Below are 27,228 nucleotides of genomic sequence, written 5' to 3'. Positions count from 1 at the left end.
CGCTGTCCATGGGCTCCCACGTCCCATTGTGATTTTGAACCTGAATCTGACAAGACTCCCAGAGCTCAGAGCTCCCTTTGCTCAGGGCCTGAGGTGGGCATGAGCTGCCCCAGGGATGCCGTGGGACCCACACACAGCAGGCGCAGCAGGGTGTGGGGCACCCATGTGCTGTCACGCAGCCATGCACAGCCCCAGCACGCTTCCCCCTGCTTGGTGAAGGGCGGCCCAGTGCTCGGGGCTCTGCCAGCCCCTCGGCCAGGATGGCTCCAAACCTGCTGTACCAGCTGGGGCGTCCCTCCACCCTCTGCCCCGTGCCAGGGAGCAGGGAGGAGGGTCCCTGTTGTGAGCACGTGTGTGGGGACAGCCTGAGAGGGAGTGGCAGCAGTGACACGCTGGTGGGGACGGCCTTTTCAACCATGCCCTGAAGCGCTGGGGTGATCGGTCCCGCATGGAGGAGCCCAAAGCACGGGGCACGGGGCTGTTCTTCCCCTGTGGCAGGGAATTCTCCCCTCGGTTGCCCCCATCGCTCCTGGCACTGGGAGCAGAGCGTGATCCGCGGGGCCACCCCGAACGCGAGGGGACGCGGAGGTGGCCGGGCCGGCTGTGGCCGGGGCTGAGCCGGGCGGGAGGGTCGGAGCGCAGGAACCGCCTCGCTGCGCGGGGCTGCCCGGGAACCCTACACCGCGGGTAATTGGCATCAGATGCTCCCTGACCTGCCGCATCCACCGGGAAGCTGGAAGCATTTATTTGTCTGAGCCGGCGGCTCTATCTGCGTGCGGGAGGCGTTGGCGGTGGCGGGGCTGGGCTCCGCGAGCCTAATGAGCCTGAGCTGAAGATGATGAATATGATTGCTGAAAGCGCTTTCCTGAGTCCTCCTTTCCTGGGGCTCAGGTTACGAGTTCCCAGACAGCCTGTCCAGCTCCGGCTTTTCAATTCTGATTTGCAGCCCCCCAAACTGTCTGTCAGCTCCCCATGCCGGAGGAAATGCTGGGTCCTTCTCTGCCGTGCCCGGCGGAGCTGGGGAAGGGGCCGCCAGCCCTGTTCAGCCACGGGGGAGGGTTTGGCCCCACTCCTGCCCCACTGCCCTGTGCCCACACAGCCTCCCTGAGCCAGAGGGGACTAGCCCTGAGCACTGTCCCCTGAGGGGACTCCAGCCACCAGCATCTGCTGTGCCCTTGTTTCTGTGGCTATTAGGGACCTTCCCACGGGGACTTGCCACTGGTGACCTCTTAACCTCACAGCAGAAAAACGTGAGGTTCAGCTTCCGTGTTCTCTGCCCGTCCCCTGCAGCCCACGGTCAATGTTCCCCCACTGAACCACATCCCACAGAGAAGCTGCTCAGGGATGGACAAGGATGGGTTAGCCCGGGGATGCTCCACGGCCATGCAGATCCCCTGGGATCAGAGGGACACAGTCCTGGCAGGCCTGGGGTGGGGAGTTGTGGGGTGCCCCTGCCTGGCTGCCCCACAGCTCTGCTCCCTGCGTGGGGCTCAGAGTGGGTGGTCTCCCTGAGCTGCTCCTTTGCCCCTTGTCTCACGGCTGTGGGGCTGCAGCACCACGTGTCCCCGTGGCACGGGTGTTCCCATGGCTCCAGCATCCTTGGGCAGATAGGGGGAAGGATTTTGGGTGTTGACCACCACAGGTTCTTGTGTCCCGCTCTCCTGTTCCAGTTACGTTTCTCATTCCGGGGGCAGCACCACCCCAAACACGGGGAATGAGAGGCTCGGGGGACCGGAGGGGAGATGCAGGGCGGCCCAAGGCAGAGCAGCATGGGACCAGTGATGCTTCGGGCCTCCCAGCACCTTCCAGTGCCTCCCAGCGCCTCCCAGCGCCTCCCGCCGCCGCCGCCGCGCTGCCATCGGCGGTGTTCTGCTGCCTCCCTACGGAGGACGCGCCGGCAGCACCGGGGCCCCGCCGCCCCCGCCGGGACAGACACGCGGTGCCGTGACCGGGGCGGTGACCTCTCACCGGTGCCTCAGGAGGGGCTCTGGTGCACCCCAGCACGGCTCCGAAACTGCCTTCTCCGTCCTGTCCTACAGCGCAGCCGAAGGCCCGCGGCCATTCCCGCAGCATCCCGCGGGTCCCCGGGGCAGCAGCAGCAGCCCCGGAGCAGCCAGACCCCAGCGGGGTCTCTTTGTCTCCTGCTTTCCCCAGCACACGGCAGCGAGGCACGCGTGGGATTTGGCAGCACCGCACTGGAGATCCCCTTTCTACTCCAGAGTGGTGTCAGGGCATTTGCTGGCCAGACCCAGCGCCCAGGTTGCCAAGGCTGTGGCAAATCCCCGGATGTGCCCTCTGTGCCTCGGGTGGCTCTGGCCTGGCACCAGCGCTGTGAGACCACAGTCTCACACAGCGCCCGAGCAACACCACCCTCCTTTGCCCTGGCCGGGACAGGAACTCGTCTGGGCACCCAGGGCTGGCTGCCACCCTGGCACTTGAGGTCAGACACCGTGGGCTGCAGCTCAGACAGAGTCACGGGAGCTCTGCTGGCAGCCGGGGCTGGCACCAGGGAGTTCAGCGGCTGCTGGTTTAGAGCTGAGCACCGGAGTGAGGAGTCTGGGTACTCGAGAGACACCAGGAGTGATGGGAGCCCGCAGGACACGCTGCAGCCGGCAGCAGAGCCCCCTCCCTCACCCAGCAGTGCCGGGACAGCCCCTCCGTGGCAGCCCTGGCGAGACAGCTGGCCCCGGGCTGTTGCAACCGTTTCCGGTGTTGTGCAAGAGAGTGGTTATTGAAACCTGGTGAGAGGGAAAGGAGGGGGCAGTGAGAACGGAGCGCTGCTGGAGCGGGACATCCCCAAGGGCTGCTGGGCTGGCCCGCAGGGGGAAGGGGTCAGGCTGTGCCAGGTCACACGTGCTGCGGTCAACAGTGTCAAGCATCGGGTGCAGGACCGGCCAGAGCTGGGGCTGGTGGTGCTGCAAGAGGGAATGGAGGGGAAACACACACACCCACAGGGTGAACCACTGCCTTCCCTGGGCTGTGACACCCTGGGGAGGCTGGCAGGGGGCAGGAGCACACGCTGACTGCACCAACTGCACACACAGAGTAAAACGTGCCCCCGTTCCCCGTGTGAGCTCGTCAGTGGGAGCAGAGGCAGTGTCCCCACCCTGCGTGAGCGCATCGAGAGCCCGCTGAGCTCATGTTTATGTCATGGCTGCTGCATTTGCCTGCTGAAGCTGGATCTGAGGCCCTTGTTCATTTTTGGACACCTGTGAAAGCCACTTGCCCTGCGAGGACACTCCCTCCCTGCTGCTGAAACCCCGCAGAGGAATCAAGCGGGATCCAGGCAGGAACTGTGTTCCCCCAGCCTGCCAGGGCTTCCTGCAGCGCAGCAAAACCCGCGATAATCCTCTCACACAGCCAGGCCTGCGCTGGGATCTCCGCCGCTTCCACAGCGCAGCACGGGACAAGGGTCAGCAGGCTCTGAGCTCTGGGTTCCACCAGTCCGGGGACATCCCAGCCGGGTCTGCAGCTCACCATACTCTCGCCTACCCCCAGAGCCCTGCAGAGCCTCTCCCAGCCCCACACGATTCCTGTGGGGTGGCTGGTGCCTGCCCGGGCCGGGCTGGCTGAATCCTGTCCTGCTGCCAGCGGCTGGTGCTGGGAACAAAGCATCCGCAGGAAACACCCAGCGATGGTTTCACCGATAAACTCAGCTTTTCTGGCCGCTGGCGGCCGTGGGCAGCCGGGCTCCTGGCACAACCGGGCAGCGCTGCCAGGGCAGCCTCTTGCGGCCAGTCGGAGGAGTTGAGCCAGGCCAAGGAGATGAGGGGGTGGGCATGGAGTCCTGGGGGACCGGGGACCGGGGTGTGGAATTGGGATGTAGGGGGACGTGGGAACAAGGGCGTGGGTGTGGGGATGCGGCAGGATGTGGGGACCAAAAGCTGGGCATGGAGATGTTCGCGTAGGTGGGAACTGGGAGGGAAACGAGGCAACTTGGGGTTCCCGGGACAGACACGGATCGGGGCACGGCTGGGGATGCAGGGGTGGCCAAGCGGACCAGGGGAGGGGAGCGCAGCTGGGGCAGTCCCCCGGCGGGCCGGGCTGTCGGAGGCGGCCCCGTCCCGTCCCGTCGGGGGCGGGAGGCAGCGCGGCGGGGGCGGGGGCGGCGGGGCCGCGCCGGGTGCGACGGCGGGACGCGGCGGAGCTGCCTCTCGCCATGGGCGGTGGGTGCCGGGCCCGGGCCCCGCCGGCCGCGGGGCTTCGGCTGCTGCTCGCCCACGCCGTGCTCTTCTGCGCCGCCGGGAGCGCCGCCGGCACCGGCTCCGGTACGCGGGGCGGGACCGCACCGGGAGGGAGGGAGGGAGGGAGGGAGGGAGGGAGGGAGACGCGGGGGACTCTGTACCGGTGGAGCGGCGACATCCCGAACAGGGGACATTCGGCACCGGGGGCCGCGAAGGGACCTGGTGCCGCAGGGTGGAGTACCGGGGGTCCCGGGGAAGGGGAGCGCTGCGGGGCGGGCGCTGCGGGACCGGGCCGCGGTCCGGCGGGTCCCGGGCGGGATCGCAGTCGTCACCCCTGGCTCGTCCTAGCCCGCCGGTGCCCCCCGTGTCCGGGGCGGAGGGCAGGCAGGGTGGGCAGGCCGGCAGGAGCCCCACGACCACCGCCCGGGTCAGGGTGCCCGCAGGTTTCGGCCCGTCACGCCCGGCTGGGAGCAAAAGCGCCCGGGTAGAACAAACTTCCCCTCCGCCTCCCGCAGCGACCGCGCAGGGACCACACGCAGGGCCCGGGGCAGAGACATCGCTGGCCCGAGGCGGCCGGGGACGCACGACAGGGCTGGACCCCCGCCAAGACCGCGGCCACCCCGGGCCGGCCCCAGCACCGGGCTGAGGGGCAGTGCCTCCCGTCCGGGACCGGGCTTCTCGAAGGAGAGGGGGACAATGCCCCTGCCCTGCCGCTGTCCCCAAACACACGCCCGGTGACACTGCGGCCGGGAGTGAGGAGGGAGGGCTGGGATCGGCTGGGAGCAGCTCTGGTGGCCTCAGCCATCGTTGCGTTCCCATGCCCATGAGCTGGAAGAGTTCACCACGTGCTGCCCAACCGCGGGCACACCAGGAGATGTCAAGGAATAATGCTGATTATGGCAGGCACCCATGGAGCATGCGGTTAAATAAAACCCTTTCTCAAACCCCATCAGCTCTGTCCCCAGCCCCTACAGTGCAGGCTGAACATGTGGAGTGCAGCAGGAGCCCCCATCACAGGGGGAGCGGGGCCATGGCAGGAGTGACCCAAACCGAGAGGGTTTGGGCTGAGCAGAGCTGGTGCAGAGCAGGGGGTGCTGCCTTTCCACTGCCTGCCCCCCTTCCCACCCCATCCTGCCAGGAGAGCAGGGACTTCTCTGTGCTGGAGCATCTGGTCCTCTGCAAAAGCAGTGACCTCAAGGTGCAGACTTTCCTGTCTCAGCTGTGAACATTCCAGGAAGGGAACATGACCCATGGCTGCATGGATCCCATGGCCGTGCAGAGGGCAGCCATGTCAGCTCTGCAGGGGACTCCAGGAGCTGGAGAGTGACCTGGCGGGATGTGACAGGTCCAGCCACCAGAAAGAGTGGGGCTGGGTGACACCAGTGTGGCCGGGGAGGTGGCAGGCACCCCACTGCAGGGCATATCAGCCACATCTGCTGAAAGGAGAGCCCCCAGGGGATGGACCTGGCTGTCACTGGCTGGGCTGGACCACGGGTGGTGGGGACAGACAAGGGACAGCCTCTGCGCTGCTCCTTCTCTGGCTTGGCCATCTCTTTACATGTGTCTTATCTTCCTGAGAAATTCCTCTGGGCGCTGAGGACAGCTGGGGCCAGTGTCTGTGCATCCTGCTGATCACAGGACAGGGCCTGGGGACATGCTGAGGACCCACGTGCCTGAAGCAGCTGGGAGAGATGCAACGCTGGGATGGTGCAGCCCTGCAGCTGATTGCTGCACAGCATGATCAAAGCAAATTTCATTGTGTGGGGGAAAAAAAAATACCTGGGATACATGACATACATGAAAAGACGGCTTTTTTCCAAGCCTTAATTAGGGAGGGAGATATCTGATTGAGAGATTAGGGGAACTGTGCTGTGCCCCGAGGTGCTGTCAGCAGAGCGTCAGGGCTCTGCTCCTCCCCAGCTTTGCACCAGGAGGACCACAGCCCTAATCTAGTCCTCGGATCTGCTCTTGAAGACCAAATAACAGGATGTTGGGCTGAGGCTGGGATCTCCTGCTCACTGGATGTTTGCTGCTCAGAGCACTCTACTTGACTCCTCACGGGCTGCACTTTGGCTCTGAGCCATGGTGTTTGTTCTCTGTAGACTGTTCCTCTGGCTGTGAGCAGAGCCAGGCTGGTCCCAAGGTGTTTCTCAGTTTTCCCTGCAGATATTGCCCTTGGCTACTAACTTGCCTTCAGGGGTGTAGTTTTGTTCAAGCGTTCTTGCAAAGTAAACCTAAACTGTCCTCTCAGCAGCCATTGCACAACTCACGCTGCCAGACAGGAGCGGTGGCAGCACCCCAAAATCACCGTGTGCCCGAGCCCCAGCCACGGGGCAGGTCGGGCACAGGCCCCGCTGTGTGGAGGCAGGTGGGCACCTCTGGCAGAGCTGCTTTGCATTCGTGTCTGTTTCCACTACCCTCTGTGCCTCCTCCCAGCGCATCCCCTCCGCAGTGGGGCTCACAGAGAGCCAGCCCGGGCTGCAGAGTGAAGCCAGCTACCACACGAGAGCCCTGGGGCTGTCACCCCTCCAGGCCATCCCGGGCAGGCAGCCTGGCTCAGGTGCAGGGGGAGGATCACTGAGCCCACGTGGAACACAGCTGTGGCCCTGGCACGCTGCTCCTGCTCATGGTGCTGCCAGAAGTGGTTGCAGATGACAATCTGGCTGTGGTGTGTGTGCTGTGAATAGTTCGTGGGCCCGAGAAACCTTCCAGGATCAGAAAAACAAGTGCGTAAGCGTTCCATCGTCTTCAAAGCCTGCGGCGGTGGGGCCATGTCCCATCGAGCGAGCCCGGCTCCATCCCAGCCATGATTCACCCCAGGTTGCTTTGGCTGCGGTTTGTGGAGCGGATGTTGTCCCCGAAATCTGGCATTTTTCAGCGGTGATGGAGCGTGTGCACCGGCCCTGCCGGCACGGAGGAGCCGCGCTCCCCGTGCGCGCTGGCAGCGCCTTTCCCCATACCTGGAGCCGTCCTGGCAAGGCCGGCGCAGGATTCCTGGCCGGGGTGTGGAGAGGCACAGAGCTGCTGCACAGGGAGGCTCCGTCAGGATGTGATGGGGTTGGTGTCGCGGGCCAGGACACGCTCCAGCCCCTTTCCCACCCTTTTGGCTGGAACATGCCGCTCCCACCCTACCTCCGGGACCCGGCGGCACTGACACTACGGTGAACCGTGGGAGGAGGAGGAGGCGGCCCGGCCAGGCCCGGCAGGCTGCCAAACCCGCCTCGGAGGAGGGCTCGGCACGACGTGCCATCGAGCCCTGCACCGGGGAGGGCCCCGGCGGAGCGAGCTTCTCCTGACTCCCCATATCAGCCGAGGAGACGGGCAGGACACGACCGGCCGTGCCGGAGCATCCTCCCAGCCCTGTGGCTGCGGCGCCCACAAGGGCCCGGCTCCCCCCGAGCTGCTCCGGGCACGGCACGGGGCTGCTCTTCGGGGCTTTTACCGGGTCTGCAGCAGAGCCACGTGTGGAGCTACCGGCGTGGGAATAGCCCAGAGGATGCTCCAGCTGTGCTGCAACACCTCCCCCTTTCTAAAAATTCCCATCTTGCAAAAATCTGAACGGGTGGTCTGACCTTAATTTGTCTGAGATAAATAAGATCCTGCCTGCTGCCTCCCGTCTAGAGACATGAAAAGATCCGAGATGAAAGGGGAGCCTGATGGAAGTGCTGGGAGCTGAACACGTCTTGGCAAGTCAGGCTCTGTGCCGTGAGGGATTTGGGACCACAGGGCTGAGCAATGCTCGGCAGAGCTGCTGGCTGAGCCTCAGGCTCCCTGCCCTGCCCTGAGTATGTGCCTGTTGGGAGACTGAGCAACTTCACAAAATTACCTTTACTTTCCAAAGATGTTAATTTTTAGCTGCAATTTCCTATGGAAAAAAATGTGGTTTCTGTTCTGCATTCCCATCCCACCACCCCAACAATGGAACCTGTTCCCAAATTCCAGAAGAACCTGAAGCAGGTCTGGCAGGGATCTGGTGAGCTCACGAGCCACACGGAGCAGCTGATGGGCTCAGGAGACCTTCCTCCATCAGCTGTGGCACTGGGCACACTGGCAGTGGCTGTGGGTCTCTTGAGCACTCGGGGTGCGCTGCCCGCCCCCCGTTCCCGCAGCCAGCAGCTCCAGAGCTGGGCACTGGGTTGGGTTGGTGGCACCTCATCCATGAGCGCTGTGTGTCCTGGTGGGGCTGGCAGCCTCCAGTGTGCTCTGAACAAAGCCAGGTGTGCTCCGGGAGGCCTGGGCTTTAGGCACTTCCCTCCTGGCACAAAGGCTCTGGCTTGGTGAGCTGAGAATGCCATTGGTGAGGATTTCAGGAGGCAGCTGTGACAGAGAACATCCCAATTTCCAGAGCACTCCTTTGGCTGATGGAAGGGAGAGGAGTCTCTGGCCACCCTAGACTGTGTTTCCCTATCTCCTGATGTTTGCTGCTCTTGGAGGGGCTGCGGATGGTGGAGTTACAAGTTTCTTCCTGCTCCAGGACAGCCCGGAGAGGCTTGGTGTGGATGGGAGCTGCCGCAGCGTGGGAGCCGCTCTGTGCCAGGGGGTCTCCCTGTCCCACGTAATCCCACAGCCCTGGGAAGGGCTGGAAGGGGCCCTTATCTCGTCCCTGCAGGCTGGGCATGAAGGTGGTGGAGGAAGGGGCTGGGCGGGAGCCGGGAGTGAGCCCAGGGAGGCCCTTTCCATCCGCTCGGGGCGGCGGGGGCCGAGGGGCCCCTGCCAAAGCAAACGGCCCTGACAATGGCTGTTATTATTAAGGCACTGGCTGCTTGCACGGCTTTATCCCCTGCTGGGGCTCCGGGGGCACAGCAGCCCCCCAGGCACGAAGCTACGCCCCCAGGCATGGGGGAGACCACCGCACCAGGGCAGTGCTTGGCTCCTGCAGCACTGCAGCTCCTCTCCTGAGCTGGGCTGCGTCCGAGGCGCTGTCCCCTCTTGAGGGGCAGGGAGCCAGCGGATGCAGCGATGTGCTGGCTGGATGGTGATGTCTCTCTCTCTCTCTCTCCCCCCGCTGCAGTGAATCCCTGTTGCTATTTCCCCTGCCAGAACCAAGGGGTGTGCGTGAGGGTCGGCCTGAGAGGATACGAGTGCGACTGCACGCGGACCGGGTACTACGGGGTCAACTGCACCTCCCGTGAGTCCCTGTCCCGGGACCTGGCCCCCGTGGGTGCCAGGGCAGCACCGTGCCCACAGCACTCACTGACAGCGGGTGTGGGTGGGCTGGCTCCTCAGCAGGGAGAGTGACTGGTCTGTTTCTCCCAGCTGAGTTCTGGACACGTCTCCACAACCTGCTGAAGCCCAGTCCTGCCTTCTACCACTTCATCCTGACCCACTTCAAGTGGTTTTGGGACATTATCAACAGCACCTTCATCAGGGGCACGCTCATGAGGCTCGTGCTGACAGGTGAGGGGTTGGAGAGGGTCTTGGGGTTCAGCAGGACTTGAGGACCCCCTGGCATGGACAGATGTGTGGGGATAGAAGGGCTGCAGCGATGCTGAGCAGCTCCTCTGAGCAGGGTGGGCATCAGGCTTGAGTCACCTCACCAGAAGACCCAGAAGGTTGTCACCCTGTCCTTCCATCACCCGTTACTGTGCCTTGGGGAGCTGCCCAGCCAGGTTGCAGTGGGGTGTAGGGGGTCCCCAGCACCGTGCCAAGCTGCCAGATGGCTGGAAAACACGAGCAGTTCTTGGCATGCTGCACTCCCCAGGCCAAGGAGCTGTTTCACAGCTGCACAGAAAGCAGCCCTTGGAAATATGGCCCTTGTTACTCATGTCCCCATATTCATCACTCTGCATAAATATTTAGGTTCCAGCTCTTGCAGCCGTAGCGACACGCTTACAAGGATCCGGCTGTTGGTTTCACCATTTCTATGGGTTTGTCATCTCATTCATCATCCAAGAATCCACTTAGCACATTAGCATGAGCCCTCCTTTTCTGCAGGGAATTGCAGCCTTTAAAAGGCTCGGAGCAAAGCCCAGGACACCCACGTGCCTCCACTGGTACCTTTCTGGTTTTTGGGGTGTCAGGAGCGTGTCTGGCAGCACAGAGCAGGTGGACAGGCAGCAGGGGCAGAGCCTGTGGGTTGCTGCCTCAAGCCCCACAGTGGTGATCCCCCTCTCTCCTTTCAGTTCGTGCCAATCTCATCCCCAGCCCCCCCACTTTCAACTCTGACTACGGCTACATCAGCTGGGAGGCCTATGCCAACGTCAGCTATTACACCCGCATCCTCCCGCCCGTGCCAGACAACTGCCCCACGCCCATGGGCACCAAAGGTATGTGGCTGGCCCAGGGGACCCACACCCTGAGTGTTTCCCACCCAGTCATGGCCAAGCTTTTGCTGCCATGGACACATCTGCAAAGCACCACTGGCAGTGCCACATGCTACCACCGTCCTGCCCAGACTGGCTCTGCAAGCAGGAGCTTGATGGCATCTGGATTGCTGCTGGGACAGCTCAGGCTGAGCTGAGCTGCTGGGGCATGTCATGGCCTGTGTGAGAGGGCTGCAAGGTGTCTGTGCAGATGAATCTGTGCCTGATGCTGCAGCAGACACCAGCAGCAGCCCCGCAGACAGCACCAGTACCTGGCTGGGTCAGCACTTCCTTCAACCTCCATCCTCTGCAGGGAAGCTGCAGCTCCCTGACCCCCAGCTCCTGGCCGAGAGGTTCCTGCTGCGGCAGAAGTTTGAGGCTGATCCCCGAGGCACCAACATGATGTTTGCCTTCTTCGCCCAGCATTTCACCCACCAGTTCTTCAAGACATCTGGGAAGATGGGACGTGGCTTCACCAAGGCGCTGGGGCACGGGGTGAGGGCAGCGGAGGCGAGGGGGTGCTGGGATGCCTCTCGGAGCAGCCTTGATGCCCTGCTCTCTCCACAGGTGGACCTGGGACATTTGTACGGGGACAATCTGCAGCGGCAGCACCAGCTGCGGCTCTTCCGAGATGGGAAGCTGAAATTCCAGGTACCACCCAGCACAACTGAAATACATCCCAGCCCTGTGAGCTAGGGTTGTTTGAAGCCCATGTTCCTCTGGCAGCTCTTGGCAGACCCCAGCCCTGATGCCCTGTGTGGCTGCTGGCCGGGGGACAATCTTCAGGGTGCAGCTGCTCTGATGGCAGCAGGGGCGTTTGGGGCTGTAGGAGGGAGGTGTTCCCATTCCACTCATCTCTTGCAGGAGAGCAGATGTGGTGCCCTTAGGGAGACAGCTCATGGCTGGGCAGGCTTTTACTGGGATGCTTCTGTCCCCTGTCGCTGATGTGTCCCCAGGTGGTGGATGGAGAGGTGTACCCGCCCATGGTCAGCGAGGCTCCGGTTCACATGGTGTACCCGTCGGGCGTGCCCGAGGAGCAGCAGCTGGCGGTGGGGCAGGAGGTGTTCGGGCTGCTGCCGGGGCTCTGCGTGTACGCCACGCTCTGGCTGCGCGAGCACAACCGCGTCTGCGACCTGCTCAAGCGGGACCACCCCACCTGGAGCGACGAGCAGCTCTTCCAGACCGCGCGGCTCATCCTCATCGGTGAGGAACTGGCATCGCCCCGTCCCACCCCCCTGGGCGGCCCCCAGGGACTCACACGCTGGCCGGCCTCTTTTTGAGGGTGATGGCCAAACCGCCTTTGAGGCAGTTCCTCTGGCATCCTTCTGGGAATCGTTTGGTTTGGTCCACATAGCAAAAAAATTGGCCTTGATCCATCCAAAATGTTCAGGAGGAGGTGGATGGCTGCTGTGGTAGAGGTGGGTAACATCTCAGGTACAGAGCTGGTGCCTCCTGCTGCTGCCAGCTGCTGCTTTTCTCCTGCCCAGGGGAGACCATCAAGATCGTTGTTGAGGACTACGTCCAGCACCTCAGTGGGTACTACCTGAGACTCAAGTTCGACCCTGAGCTGTTGTTTGGGTCACAGTTCCAGTACCGGAATCGCATCGCGGTGGAGTTCAACCAGCTCTATCACTGGCACGGGCTGATGCCCGACTCCTTCATCATCCAGGGACAAGAGTACAGCTACAAGCAGTTCCTCTACAACACCTCCATGCTCATGGACTATGGTGTGGAGGCACTGGTGGAGTCCTTTTCCAAGCAGGTGGCAGGAAGGGTAAGGTCCTGCTCTGCCCTCCCCAGGAGGGACATTGATGCCGTGGTGCCCATGTCACACCGAGTCTGCCCAGGGCAGCACCTGACGGGCACATCAGGAGTCCTTCCCACCACCACTGTGGCAAGGCTGGCCCGGGCAGCCCCAGCTGCTTGCCCTTGGTGCTCTGCAGTAAACACTCTGGTGATGCCAGGAGCCTGTGGAAGCCGGGAGCTCCCCAGCCCGGCTGTGCAGCAGCGGGGCCTGGAGCATCGTCTGGCACTGTTCTTTGCTGCCATCGCATGGATGTTTTCTTCCAAGCGATTGTGGCTCCATTCCTGACCCTCTTTGCTTGTGCAAAGGAGGAGGCTGAGCCTGAGGCCTTTTGGGTTCTCCCAGTGAGCCGGAAATCTCTCTCGTCCAGCAAAGTCACTGGGTCACTGTCCATCGGGGACTTGTCCTGCCTTGTGCCCTGCCCTGGGAGCAGGGCTGTCCTGACCAAGCTGCTCTACAGCTGGTATTTGCACTGCCCACCGCCTCCCCCTCCTCTTGCTGCTGCAGTGATGTGCTGGTGTCACAACAGGGGCCCAGGACATGGATGCTTTAGTGTGGTGGCCCTCTGGAGCCGACGCAGGTGCTGCCTTGTGCCTGATGTGTGCTCCTCCTTGTGCTCTCCCCTCCAGATCGGTGGGGGACAGACCATCAATGCCAATGTGCTGCACGTGGCCGTTGGGGTCATCCAGGAGTCCCGGCAGCTGAGGCTACAGCCCTTCAACGAGTATCGGAAAAGGTTTGGCATGAAGCCCTACAGGTCCTTCCAGGAGCTGACAGGTAGGGCTGCAGCGCTGCTCCTGGGGCTTTGCTGGGGCAGGGCAAGGGCTCTGTGCAGCTGAGCAGCTGCTCCTGCCCATCCCAGCCCCGCCTGCTCATGGCCCCACAGTGGGGCAGACTGGGCTGATGCAGGGGATGCAGGGGTCCTTCCTCCTGGGGGCTGGAGAACTGGTCCAGAGGACAGCCCCTGGCCTGGGTGTCAGGCTTGCCACTGCCTGTGAGGGAGCCACTCTTCCTTTGCCAGGTGTGGGTCTCTTGCTAAAGCACTCTGATGTTCACTTGGTGCAGGAGAGGAAGAGAAGGCAGCGGAGCTGGAAGAGCTGTATGGAGACATTGATGCTCTGGAGTTTTACCCAGGCTTGCTGCTCGAGAAACCCCAACCCAACGGCATTTTTGGGGAAAGCATGGTGGAGATTGGAGCTCCATTTTCCCTGAAGGGGCTTTTTGGAAATCCCATCTGCTCCCCAGAGTACTGGAAACCCAGTACCTTTGGCGGAGCAACTGGCTTTGAGATCGTGAAGACGGCATCCCTCGAGAAGCTCGTGTGCCTCAACGTGAAGAAGTGCCCGTACGTGGCGTTCCACGTGCCGGACGCTGCAGAACGCGGCAGCCCTCGGGCTGCTGGATCATCTACAGAGCTCTAGCAGGGCTGACCTGCCCAGGTAGGGACTGTCCTTGCCCTGGTGCAGGCTGAGCTGAGCTCCCAGCCTGCTGCTGAGGATCCTGTTCCTCCCTACAGAGAACGGTGGGGATGCAGGAACCTGCCACGCCCGTGCCAAACAGAAACAGGACAGGAGATGGTCCCACCCTGGGTGTCCTCCATGCCAGCCCTCCAGGAGAGGCTGCTCCCAGCTCTCTGAAAAACTCGAGTGCCTCAGGAGTGTGGCTGCCAGCTCTGTCCTCAGCAGACCCAGTTCTCTTGATAGCGAATACCTTGCACAAAACATGCAAGCTTTGGAGTTTTGGAGTTCCCCAGTGCTTTGTCACCTTCCATCCCCGCTGCCTCCCAGCACCAGGCCACCAGCAGCCCCTCTTCCAGAGGGGTCATATCCACGTTATGCCTGAAAACCATTTTTGGAATTAGTGAAAAGTGTAAGACTGGAAAAAATTCATTTTAGTTAACTGGTTAGCACTGACTTAATCCTTACTCACCAGGAGTCCAATTTTTCTTCACACAACATCTATTTCCAGTAGAGACTCTTTTTCCTGCTCAGAACAGAAGCCCAGAGCCCAGGGAGCACTCCCTCCTCCCTTGCTGCACCTGGTGAAGCGATGAGCTGCCCGAGGGATGCAGAGGAGGTGGCAGCATGCAAAGGGATGGGGAGGACACAGTGTTTGTGCTGCCCAGTGGTGGCTGAGCTTGCAGTAGAAGCCTGTTCTGATCCAATTCTCCTGTGACAGCCTACCCAGCACACATGCACAGCTGGGAGAAGGAACCTAAACAGTGTCTCTCCTGGAGGAGACCAGAGAGAAGCACGAGGTCAGATCCCCAGACCTCCTGTGTCATGCTGGCTTGGACCCTGGCCGCTGGCTGCCAACCCGGGGCTGCTCCGAGAGAGATGCTACCTCTGTGCACACAAAGGGATGGAGTCTCTTCCATCCCAAAACCATCACCCTTCTCTGCACTAACAGCTCAGCAAACACATCCTCACAGCACACAGAGCCTGCTTCTGTCCTCCTCCCAAAACAGAGCTCAGCCCTTGCCCAGCCCAGCCATGTAGTAGCTGGCAGCCACTGTCACTGGCCTTGATCTCCATCAGATCCTGGTTAAGCTCCAGGAAAAAGGACATTTAAAATAACAAACGATTTTAAAAACTCCTCTATTTCTGGCTGTGCCCACCAGCACTGTGCTGGGCCACTGCTGACTGCACCTGAAGCAATAAATGGAGCAACTTCTCCCTTAGAAGCTTCCGTGGGGGTCTCTGAGTGTCCTGAGGCAGTTTGAACTTTACTCCCCTCCAGCCACCTCCCAGCCCTGTGCTGCTCAAATGCCACAGTTCAGAGTGTTTGGACAATGCTCTCAGGCACAGGGTGGGATTGTTGGGGTTGTCCTGGACAGGGCCAGGAGTTGGGCTGTGATGATGTTTGTGGGTCCCTTCCAATTCAGGATATTCTGTAATTCCATGGTGACACTGCTTAGACCAACATTGTGTATTTCTCTCACATAAAAACTATCCACACATAAATCTGGCTGCCCTGAGTGTTTTGTAGACACGAAATAGCCCGTCTGTAAGAGAGCATGCAGCTGCAGCTCCTTCCTGTGCTGCCCTGGAGGAGGGGAGCACTCCTGAGCCTCTGCTCCATCCCAGCAGGATTCCCAGGGATGTGTTACAGGAATTTTAAACTAGGGAGGTTTAAAGGGCTGGTGCCTTGGCAGAGATGCAGTAGGAGAACGTCATAGCGAGGGAACATGTCCAAGCAGAGACTCCCAAGGCACGAGCCTTCTCACTCACTCTTTAACCCTTCAGAAATTACCAGGATATCATCTGGATTTTAGTTTCCTACGGGATGTGGGGAGGCAGAGAGGCCAACACAACCCCCTGAAGGCACAGCAGGCAGCTTCACCTGCTCTGTGCTGCCCTGGGCTGGCCCTGACCAGTCCTGGCACGCGGACAGCCCAGTGCTCCCAGTCCCACCGTGTCGTGCAGAAGTGCTGAGCAGCAATGCAGGAGGAGGACACGGTCCTTCCCCAGGACAGCCGAGCTCTGCGTGTCACCGCCCTTCCAGCAGGGAGCTGCTCCAGCCCCGAGCATCCTTCCCATCCAGCTGGCGACAGGCACAAGCTCGGCTGCTTTCAGTTAAACCACAAACATCCTGCGCTTGCTCGTGGCTATCGGCGGCTGCCAGCGCTGCTTTGGGACCGGCTGATAACTGCACGAGAGCCCCTGGGCACACCCAGAGCGGCCTGGGTGCTCTCTGCCACCAAGGAGGAACGTTCCACTGGGATAGCTCAGCTGAGCAAACCTGGCACCTCTTCCAGCCAGGCCAGGACAGCGAAGCATCTCCCTCCTGCGAGCAGGAAAAGCTTTGAAATCGTTTCTTTGAAGGACCAACCCCAGGCACAGCATCCAACACACTACTGAAATCTCCCCCAGGAGCCCAGGCACCCACAGCCCCGCACACAGAGCTTCCCCCAGCCCAGCACTGCTGAGCTCTTCTGTTTTCTGTGCTGGTTTTCCAGCCATGGCAGCTTGCAGAAATCAGTCCCACCGTCACCAGTTTGTCCAGCACAAGGTAGAGCTCATCCAAGGCAGTGTTTGCACCCACACATGGTGGTGTTTGGTGTGGCCACCAGCATCACCAACCACGGCAAGGGCTCCCTGCTGTGCTCTGGGGCCAGTGCACAGGGGAGTGCTGCCAGAAGTACCCTCTGTTTGAGCTCTTGGTAAACACAGCTCGTAGGACATCCTCTGTGTTTTTAAACAGGCCTCTGAGGAGCTCAGCTGTGGCTTGCCTGGGGTGAGGATGGACAGGGACAGGAGGATGGGGCTGCCTGGGTTCCTGCAGCAACAATGAAAACATTCATCTGGGGTTGTGTGGCCTCAGAGGCGATGATTCACTGAGCAGGAGGAGAAAAGCAATCCCCCCTTGGAGGGAGTCTCCGGACTCGCCCAGCAGGAGTCAGGCCAGTGACTGCACAGGAAACCTTGTTTGGATTTTCAGCAAAGTTATATTTTGAACATTTTACAAAGAAAAGGCAGATGGGAGGCCAGAAAAACTCAGTGTAATCTTTTCTTTGCTAAATCTTGCCTGGCACTCATGCTGGCACCATGATTAAATGTCCATGTTGAGCTCATCCTGGGATTTCATTCCTGCCCTTGCCAAGCAACCATCCGTGCTTCCCTGTGCACTCACATTCCGTGCCCAGGCTCTGCTGTTTGTATTGGAACATCATGAACTGTGAGCAAACCCAGGTGATGCCACGACGAGGGCCTGTAACACCCACCATTCCTGGCTGCCTCCCTGCACTGCGCTGCTCCTTCCAACACAGAACATTTCCCAGAGGCAACACACCTACATGACAAGTGCTTTTTCAACTCCTATTTATAGAACTCCTTGAAAATTCAGCTTCAAGAAAGGGCAAGAGCAGCAGCAGCTTTTTCCCAGCTCAGCCTCCTCTCCCTGCTCACAGCCGTGTGGCCTGTGCACGAACGAGCAGCAGGGTCAGGGCACAGCTTCTCTCCCCTCACTCCCTTGTGCTTGTTATATTCTTCCAGATCAATGATTAATTGGATTCAGACCTTTTTTTCTTCTCCTTTTTTTGCTACTGGCACTGCAAACCACCTCTCCCCTACCTGAGCACAGGAGGTTCCTCACCAGGAGTCACCTTGCTCCAGGCCATTGGACACAGAGCAGCAGGAGAGGGTTTGATCCTGTTACAGTTTTGCTGCCATAGGGGGCAAAAAAAAAAAAAAAAAAGCACTTTATAAAAATAAAACTTCAAAGCAACTCAAGCAGACAGTTCTGCCTTGATCCCCTCTCCAAGACAGGTTTTATGATGATAAAATGCACCCTGTCTGCACAACAGACTTCACTGAATCTCACCCTGGATATGAGTTACAGTTACTTTGATATTTTCCTTACATGTGCTGATATCCACACTCAATGATTTAATTCCATATAACTTACAGAGGTTTTTTTTCCCTGCAATTTTCGGATGAAAAGAAATAATCTCTCACCACATTTGAAAACCTGGATTTCTGCCAGTTTCCTTAAAAGAGCTACAATCTGTGCCAACTCAGTAATTTTAAATTACAGATTATTTATTTTTCTGCTCATACTACTTTTTAAAACACAGTTCAAATAGATACACTTAAAAATTCTTCTTTTTCTAGCCCAAGATCCATTCTTATTAAGATCCTGTTAGGATCCACAGACACATTTGCAATTCTTCCTGGTGTTCCAAAGTGCTTTACATAAAAATTGCAATTAAATTTAATCATTAAACATGGCATTACATTGGGTCATGTATTTAGGTAATGACAGGCTACTTACTACTACTGAAGGCAGACAGAAAAGAACTTTACCACTGATTTAGTAATTTTAGGATGGGATGAAATTCTGAGGTTATTCAAGTCCTAATTCTGCATTTTGCCAACAAAATTCTCCTTGCTGCTGTTCAGCACACACGTTGGAGCTCTTTGTAGCAGCAGTCTCTCTGAAGAGGCAGAGCTCATTTTCTGATCAAGTGACTACTATGAACTCCAAGGATGGGTATTTTAGAACCCAAGAATGTATTAAAAGCTGTAATTGCATTTATGTCTCAGGGAAGGTTAAGGGATGAAGAACTCTCTCCAGCTGAAAAGCAATTTTCAGGATGAAGCCTGGGGTTGTCGTTATTTGTAAATGAGAAAGGAACAAAAATTTAAGGCCAAGAGTTAGAACAAGATACTCCCAGGAAGGAGACTGCAAACTGTGGAGTGGAACATGGGACCTCACAGTTTTAACTGGTGCAGTTCAGCACCAAATTAATAAGTCTTGAAAGTTAAAAATTCTTTTATTTGCAGTCTCAGTTCTTGTCTTAGGGAGTTGGTGGCCACATCTCAATTGAAACGTGCAAAGACGCTGAGACGTTGCAACAGACCATTTCCTAAACTGACTGAATCATGTTAGAACTTTGTGTTAAGTAAAACACATTTCAATTGCATAGAAATGAGACTGTTTTAGTTGTAGACATGGAATTAATTTAAGAAAATGTCAGGAATTTGTTGTTATTTTTAATGAGCAAAAGTCAAAGTGCATGAAGGGGAGGAATACATACCCACACGATGGAGGAGAGAGAACAATCCCTAGCACAAGAACATCCCACAGCACAACTACACCTACGGGCCCTTGGCATGAATGGCTCAGTCTATTTCCAGATCACTGTCTTCACTGTAACATGCAGATGGATTATGTATAGAAGTCAGGAGCAGTAGGTCTTTTTCTGGCAGCAAACCACACTCCTGCAGAAAAGCCTCCAGGTCTACAGCAAAAAAATCTTCTCCAAGCTGGTCAGTGATGCGCACGAAATTGCCAATGAGCTCCCCTGCCTTGTAGACCAGCAGGGCTGGCAGGGCATTGTTAGTGAAGCGAGTGCTGGCACCAATGAGTGAACTCTTCACTCTGCAGAATTTCACTGTTGGGTACTCAGCAGCCAGGCAGATCATGCAGCCATTCAGGGACTCAGTGCCAGGGATATCATCTTCATAAATATGGATCATGATCAGTGTGCTCTTATGCTCTTTGTCCACGGTGTCCAGAAATGCTTCCCCACTGGTGATCTCAAACACCTGCTTGAATTGCTGCCCACTGTACAACTGCTGCCTCATCTCCTCCATCCGCTGCTTCCTGTAGCGCTGCAAGAATTCCTCGTCGTCCTCATCATTGTGGATCATGTTGTATTCCTGTAAAGTCATCTAAAAAACACACAGAGATTCCTGAAAAACATCTGCACCACGATATGGGTCACTTACATAAATCTAGAGGATTAATGTGGGTCACTCATCTTTAATAACAGCAGAGTGCAAGCCATGAAGGCTCAAGCACCCTGTGTATTACACTCCATTCTGATCCAATCAGAAACCATGTCCAGTGGGAACAGCAATTTCAGCCCCGGGTATTCCAGTTTCCACAAGCTGCACTAATAACACAAGTGGCTGTTCCATGCTCCCACTTTAATCCAGGTTAATGGTGGCCATGTGCTTTCACCGAGCTGGGAGCGCTGATTTGGAGCCTAAGATGAGCTTCTTTCTCATCAGCTTTTCATTTAGTTTTTCAGTTAACATTTTCTGGCACCATCGTGCCTGCAGAGCAGAATTGAAATTAACAGGATCTTATGTATTTTGTATCTGTTCACTTTCTTCATTAAACTTATCTGCATCACTCAAGACACAGGACAGCACAGCTAACTTTCATAATCTGAAGACACAGATATAGCTGCAAATTAATAACTTCTCTGGTCACAACCCAGGGCTAGGTAACAGCCCAGCTGATTAAAACCATTCACTACATCCAATGTCTTCAACTTTGGGAGCTCAGAGTTGAATTCTCAACACCCACTTACCAAATACTAAATTAATAAGGGCTCCTAGATTCAGGCAGGGGAGGCAGCATTCATAGTTTTGCTGTACAACTCTTCATATTAATCCCCTGAAGCTGACTTGATCAACAGATGAGAAATCTGGAGAAAGCTTTCAGACTTCTTTGGTGTTGCAGCTAAGTCACTCATTCATGATCACGGGCAAACAAAACTGTTAGATACTTAAGTGGCATTTTAATTCCTTTGTGCCATCCTACCTTTCCATTGATTTTTTCCTGAAGCTCTTTCTGCTTCTGCTGATCAGCCTCGTCATCCAAGTGAGACCTGCACGTCATGGACAGCTTCTTAATGAGCCTCTCCATCTCCCTGCGCTGCTCCTGCCGCTGCTCCGTCTCCAGCTGCTTAAATCTTCGCCAGTCGTTGATCACTCCCTTGGGACCTGCAATTAAGTGTGGAGCCATTTCGTGTGAAAAAGACAATACAATTTTACCTACCATTTACAATCAAGGAATAATTTATAAATCGGTAAAACAGTGACCCGGTCATAAATGTTTTTGTAACTATGCAAAACACTGAAGTCATTTGCCATTTGCACGCCCTTGAGTTTCTATCTATTTTTTTTTTTTTTTTAATAAGAAGACTACAATTTATTTAACTAGGCTACTCTTGTAATTGTCCCAAAGATTAATATCTGTGCTCTTGAAATAGAGCCACCAGCCCACAAGAGTTCCCCTATTATTAGCATGGCTTTCATCAGAACAAAAATAATGATATATTATCACCCAAATTGTACAAATCAGCCTTGTCTCAGCTTTCTGTCCAAAGCCTGACTGTTTCAGATATTATGCTGAATTTGAATTCTCTCAGAAGAGAAGTCAGACATTAAAAAAAGAACAGCTATTAAAAATAAGGTTAGACAACAGCCAGGAATTGATCACCCTCTGACTCAAATATGCATAAACACAGGAATTTAATTTAAAAAAATGAGTTTTAGAAGAACATACAAAATTTCCAATAAACACAGGATTTACAAAAGAAGAACACTGATATGATGATACCTGTGTTGACAGCGCTGCCATCGCTGCTGAGCTCCACCTCGCCCACACTTTCAGGAATGCTGCTCTCCCCTTCTTTATCCTCCTTCTCACTGTCTTCATCCTCACCCTCACTGCTGCTGTAATAGTACTGCAGCTTCTCACCAAGCAATTTATCATCCGCAGTAGTCATTGTGCTCTAAAAATAAAGTAACAAAAGCGAGGATGCATTTCTGATTAAACCTGCATCACAAAGTTCCTTTATTTCCTCAGGGCAGTTTTTAACCCCAGGAGAACACAGCCCTCGATGCAGTCAGTCACCTGGGTTAATTCTTAAGCCACAATTTAAAACTCAGTTTAAAACCTCAGAGCCGCATTCGACAGCTCCATCAGACCAAAACTCCCAGCTACTGAGTATTACTTGCATTATTTAGCAACAATTTATTTGAGCTGAAAACCTATTCCATGTAATTAAGCAAATTAAAGCGTTCTGACCTGTGTTCCTTTCCAGTCTTTCAGAGACAAGCCTCTACCAAGACCTGGAAGAAGAAATTTCAATCAAATCAGTCGATGTGGGCTCACGCTCGGCGGTGCAGGGGTCTCCCAGCCAGCGCAGGCCGTGTGTGTGACACGGCCCGGCTCCCGCTTTTCCAGCCCAGGGACACGGCCCGGCTCCCGCTTTCCCGGCCCGGCTCCCGCTTTTCCAGCCCAGGGACACGGCCCGGCTCCCGCTTTTCCAGCCCAGGGACACGGCCCGGCTCCCGCTTTTCCGGCCCGGCTCCCGCTTTTCCAGCCCAGGGACACGGCCCGGCTCCCGCTTTTCCGGCCCGGCTCCCGCTTTTCCAGCCCAGGGACACGGCCCGGCTCCCGCTTTTCCGGCCCGGCTCCCGCTTTTCCAGCCCAGGGACACGGCCCGGCTCCCGCTTTTCCGGCCCGGCTCCCGCTTTTCCAGCCCAGGGACACGGCCCGGCTCCCGCTTTTCCAGCCCACGGACACGGCCCGGCTCCCGGTTTTCCTGCCGGACGCTGCAGGTTCCGCGGGAGCTAACCCCAGTTTCAGCCGATTACAGCGCCAGATGGGCCGGGATTACCGGGACCGCCCCGCAGCGGGGCCGGGCCTGGGGCGGGACCTGGCCTTGGGGCCGGTGATCCCCGCGGGCCCCGAGCGAACCGGCTCTCCCCGGGCCGCGCCGCCGCCCCTCGCCCGCCCGGGGAGCCGCGCCCCGACCCGGGATTCTGCGGGGCCCGGGAGCACCGGCCCGAGCGGCGCTTCCCGAGCGGAGCGAAGCGGCCCCGCCGCCCCGGCCCGTCCCCGCCGCCCCGGCCCGGTTCGGCCCGGCCCCGCCGCCTCACCGCTCCCGCCGCCTTCCGGGGCCGCCGCGCGGGGCACGGCGGGAAGGAGGCGGCCGCGGGAGGAGCCGGGCCCGGCCCCGCTGCGCCCGCCCCGCAACGGGAACGGGAACGGGAGCGGCACCGGCACGGCGGGACCGCCCGCACAGGGAACGGGAACGGCACCGGCACGGCGGGACCGCCCGCACAGGGAACGGGAACGGCACCGGCACGGCGGGACCGCCCGCACAGGGAACGGGAACGGGAACGGGAACGGCACCGGCACGGCGGGACCGCCCGCACAGGGAACGGCACCGGCACGGCGGGACCGCCCGCACAGGGAACGGGAACGGCACGGCGGGACCGCCCGCACAGGGAACGGGAACGGCACCGCCGCGCCCCCGGCCCCGCTCCCCCCAGCCCGCAGTGGCTCCGTTCCCTCCGCTCCCCCCGGACCTCCCCAGCCCCCGCGGACGACAAACAGCCCGTTAAGGTGGACAAATAATTTTTATTCGTGCATGCAAATACATGTCAATACTGCAAACTTCTTCCATCGAGTCTCTCAAACACCGAACCGGGATGCTCTATCCGTGCCCAGCCAAAGCTACAACCTCTGCACGTCAGTGCTACAGCGACACACGGGCCCCGCCGGGGCCCCCCTACTCTAACACGAAGGGAAACATTACCATTGGGAATCAAAACCGAAATAAACGGAATAGAATTTACTCCCCCATATATCCCCATTTCATTTTACAGATTTTTTTTTTCTTTAAATTATAGTTTTAAATAGAAGCTGAGAATGCGCCATAAAAATGAGCATTAAATCCATCGTAGCGATGGTGCCTGCTTTATACATGATGGGTGTACACCATCTTTTATTTCATTTACATTTCAATCGAACAATAGATTTGCAAAGAAAATGTCTAATACAGACGTAAAAATATTCACACTAGAGCTTCACAATCGGTTGTACAATTGACAAACAGGCCTCTTTTCCCAAACTTTCCAGCTAAGCAAATTTATAAAATGTAATCAATGCAACAAGAAAAAAAAAATTTTCTTTAAAACTTCCAGGGAAAAGAATACGCAGTAAACAGTATCAATGCGACAGCAGATGCTGCAAGCTAACCACAATACTTCGGAGTGGCTGTACAGTGGGTATGTGCAGTACAAATCAAAGCCACGTGTGTTGTATCACAACTACTGTATAATGTACTTGTTTGCCCAGCTAAGAAAACGCATGCATTCCCATGCCTTGGGTAACGGAGATCTACTCTGGAGAAATCCATGGGCTATGTGCAAATGACCTTGGCTTTTGGCAGTAAGAAACGCAGCCAGGCTCTGCTTTATTTCAGCTTTTACAGCAGAATCTTGAGTGATTAAAAGCTTCCACAAGCATCCTTAAGTAATGGAGTGCAGAATTATGTTTGGGCATTTTGCACTTTGATTATTCAGATTTGTTTCATTTCATCAGTGACCGTTTTGGGGTTTTATCCCCACCCTTGTCCTGCTCCCTTGCCAGCAAAGAGATGCAGGGGGATGACTACTGCCAAAGTCAGCTGTTCATTTATACTGGGAAATTGGGTCATTTAAAAAAGCACATTTATTGTGTTCTGCTTGCAGAAGAGGTCCCTCAATGAGAGGGAGCTTCCTAACAAAGGGATTAAACTACAACATAAAAATGGACTTTTACATCCTATAGATCATCTGATCATTTCTCATTTTGTTACACTCTCAAATTCAACACCTTCCTTTAATACCAGTCCAATAATGAAAAGTCTGTTCACAAATATGATCAAGGAGCTGCTGGCATACAGTATTTATGTACAGCAACAGGTACAACTTGACAACTTGTGCTTTAAAAAAGCAAATAAAACCAATGTTTGGAACTATTCTGAGTTTAGATTGAGTTATTTTAAGCGTTCTTTCCTCAGCTGTTTTTGACCACTGTGCATTATTTTGTACCTCATCCAGCCTAGTACACTATTATACAAGAACAGCATTCAGCTCTTGAGTACAGGAGAAATTAAAATTTCAATTGAGTTATCAAAGCACTAAAACCTTCCAAATTAGACTTCTACAAAGAGCTTAATTAAGAGCTTATTTAACATAATCAGCTGTGTGAAACTGTTTTCTTTTTCCTAAATCAAATGCCAAACTTTAGTGTCCCTGTACTAGACTACCAAGAACCAACGCCAGTTTGCTTTGCAAAGAGTCTAACCTTGCCTTTGAAGGGTCTAGTATACATTCTACAATGCAAAATCTGCATAAACACTAAGATTCATTTCTTGTCACCTGTTTACAGGAACAAAGTATCAGTAGCAGGGCAATCACTCTGCTCTAAGTATATGTTAAGAATGTACAGATAGTTACTTTCTCACACAAGCATTCTCCCAGCACAAGCATTAGTCTCTTTTTAAGACCTATGTGGGAAATGAGGCAAACCAAGGAATGAATCCAGGTAATGAGGCAACACAATTAACTTAAGATACTAATAATTCCTGTCTCTCTTGCATGTGAAATCCCTGCTGTACCCCTAATGGGGAAAAACAAAATTAACCAAACCAACCCAAAATGCTTGTCCAAGCAAAGCAAAAGAGCCAATCTCTTTCCTCGATCTGCTCTGGGCCTTCTTTTCTGACAGCACAGTAAATTAGGCCAAAACCTAAATGGGCATCACTGCTATTGACACACAAAGGTAAGTCACTCTCTCAGTGTCAGAAAATAAGCCCTTCCATAGCCCAAAGGCACCTGATTTACAATTAACAAATCAATACGTAATTGTTTGTGAAGGGTCAAGGGCTGAAATTTCAACAAAGAAGGAAGCCAGAGCCAGGTGTCCCCACCTGCAGCTTCTCCCTGTCAGGGCACTGGAGGGCATTAGTTTGGTGGCAAAAACCACACGGTCAGTTTTAAAACCCTAAGACAAAGCCAGCATGCTGTTAAACCCTCTTTTGCCTGTCATTATAGGTTAACAATCCAACTAGAAAACTCTAGCCTCAGTTGAGAACCAACTTTCCATATGAAGTGTATGGTCATCCTAGAGAACTGCTCTATCACGGGACCTCCTGCTGCAGACAAGAGTCTAGAGATACACTTGTTCTTAAATATGCCAAGACCTTGGCAGGAGTATGTCAGGCTTATTTCACTGGACAAACAGGCAAATGTGTGTAAGCAGCTTATCCCAACCCCCTCCAGCAGAGCACAACCAAGTTTTTAAAATTGCCATTTTAAAATTAAAAAGTTAAGGTAAATACACAATCAATTTATGTAGTATATATTCACCCTCAGATCATGCTGAAGATGTTCTGTGGAGTTCTGGTGCACAGAGGGCTCTTTCCCTGAGGGCAAATAAGGACTTCTCAAACCTTTATATTTTCTCTATTTTTGTAACAAAATAGCAATTTAAAATTTAAAAATCTTTTAAAAAAATTACATCACCTTCAACATGGAAGATCTCACTGTTTAAATATCCACGAAAGAGACATACTTGTTTGCATATCTGTTTTGGAATTACATTGTACAGCAAATAATAGTATCTCAGAAGCATTTCAAAAGTAATATAAATTCATATTTACAGAATGGTCTTGGTATAAAATATACAACAATCATATTTATGTCTAACATTCTAAGTTAAAGTTAACATCAATAGGAAATAAGTTAAGGTGACAAAGGTGGTCTGGTTCTTGTATCCATTCACTTCACGTAGCGAGTGAAAGAAGCGTCAGTCTAACCCTAGAGTGAGGTGGCACTGGCTGGAGAAGGTACAGCAACAGCCAAAGGAAACTAAGAAAAGACTACTTGACTCTTTTTCTACATACATTCCTTGACATTGGAGTATTAAATAGATGTGTAAGATCTTCCATACTGACACCAGAATATCAAAACTAACCCTTGGATTTGCAGGTATATTTACAACATAATTATTTCATGGACAGGTTCGTTAGGAGAGATATCAAACACCAATATTTACTTAGTCTAATCAGTAACCCTCAGGGAAATGCCAACCCCCACCCCCCAGAAGCGTGCACAAAACAGTTATCAAAATCTTACCCGACCACATAGCTGTGATTTTGTAAAATAACAACTCAGACGACCAGTAACATGATCCTCTTTAAGCATTTTGCTAGCAGGAAAAGCCCTTACATGCAGTACACCTGGTGAAAGATCAGCTTGGCTTAAAATATTCCAGTACAATTTTCAGAGTAAACAACTTCACAGAAGTTAATAAAAACATAAAAAAAAATGTAAAACTTGTCACAAAGAAAAGTAAGAGGACAAACAAGAAAATAGTAATCATCAGGAGGGAGAGTCCTGCTTTCTTAAAAGAAAAAAAAAAGTGGATTTTTAAGCTTCTCAAAAAATATGCCCAGGGCTCTAGTTCATGTGTATTTTTGAAAACCAATTTTCAGTTGACATGTCTAACATGACTCTCAGTCACCTCTTAACAGGGCATAAATTCATACAGTTTTCAGCACTCTGAAGATCAGATAATGCTATCTCATTGTATTTTCAATGTCTTTGAAAATAAGTTGCCACTGAATAAACAAAAATTAAACCTGAATACAAGATTATGATTAGCAACATTTAACAAAGGTAATTACAACCACCTTAAATTCCCAATACTTAGTTTAAATTAAAACAAAACAGTACAAAAAACAGCAATACCATCTTGTTAGTCAGTGCAAACACTAGATACAGGGTTTTCAAAGGAAAGCCAAGAGCACCTGATACTTTTTGCCAAGTCATCTGGATCCTATAATCTCCAAGTTGAGAAC

At 55.0% G+C, this 27,228-nt stretch overlaps 2 protein-coding genes across 10 annotated transcripts in view; one reads left to right on the top strand and one right to left on the bottom strand.

Moving 5' to 3' along the window:
- The first annotated feature begins 4,159 nt into the window (after window positions 1-4,159).
- Window positions 4,160-14,973, top strand: PTGS1 (prostaglandin-endoperoxide synthase 1). Its single transcript, XM_053962519.1, has 11 exons — window positions 4,160-4,268; window positions 9,196-9,312; window positions 9,441-9,581; window positions 10,307-10,450; window positions 10,800-10,981; window positions 11,054-11,137; window positions 11,443-11,689; window positions 11,974-12,260; window positions 12,920-13,067; window positions 13,356-13,729; window positions 13,807-14,973. The coding sequence occupies exons 1-10, from the start codon at window positions 4,160-4,162 to the stop codon at window positions 13,709-13,711; spliced, it is 1,815 nt and encodes a 604-aa protein (XP_053818494.1). The 3' UTR covers window positions 13,712-13,729; window positions 13,807-14,973.
- Window positions 14,974-17,809: 2,836 nt separating this feature from the next.
- RC3H2 (ring finger and CCCH-type domains 2) overlaps window positions 17,810-27,228 on the bottom strand; it is a 31,432-nt gene continuing 22,013 nt past the window's right edge. For 5 of the 9 annotated variants that reach the window (XM_053962509.1, XM_053962506.1, XM_053962511.1 and 2 more), the window contains 4 exons: window positions 21,618-21,661; window positions 21,147-21,321; window positions 20,346-20,527; window positions 17,810-19,465 (listed from right to left, as the gene is read on the bottom strand). In XM_053962509.1, coding sequence (XP_053818484.1) covers window positions 18,914-19,465; window positions 20,346-20,527; window positions 21,147-21,321; window positions 21,618-21,661 — 953 coding nt within the window. In that variant the 3' untranslated portion in view covers window positions 17,810-18,913. Of the gene's footprint in view, window positions 19,466-20,345; window positions 20,528-21,146; window positions 21,322-21,617; window positions 21,662-22,170; window positions 22,436-22,474; window positions 22,529-22,938; window position 27,228 lie in introns of those variants that run through there. The other 4 variants (XM_053962517.1, XM_053962518.1, XM_053962513.1 and 1 more) reach the window with 4 other exon arrangements.

Source organism: Vidua chalybeata, chromosome 21, assembly GCF_026979565.1.
Source record: "Vidua chalybeata isolate OUT-0048 chromosome 21, bVidCha1 merged haplotype, whole genome shotgun sequence".
Classification (NCBI taxonomy): Eukaryota; Metazoa; Chordata; class Aves; order Passeriformes; family Viduidae; genus Vidua; species Vidua chalybeata.
The sequence above is the reverse complement of the archived record's forward strand: the minus strand, read 5'-3'. Positions and strand labels throughout refer to the sequence as shown.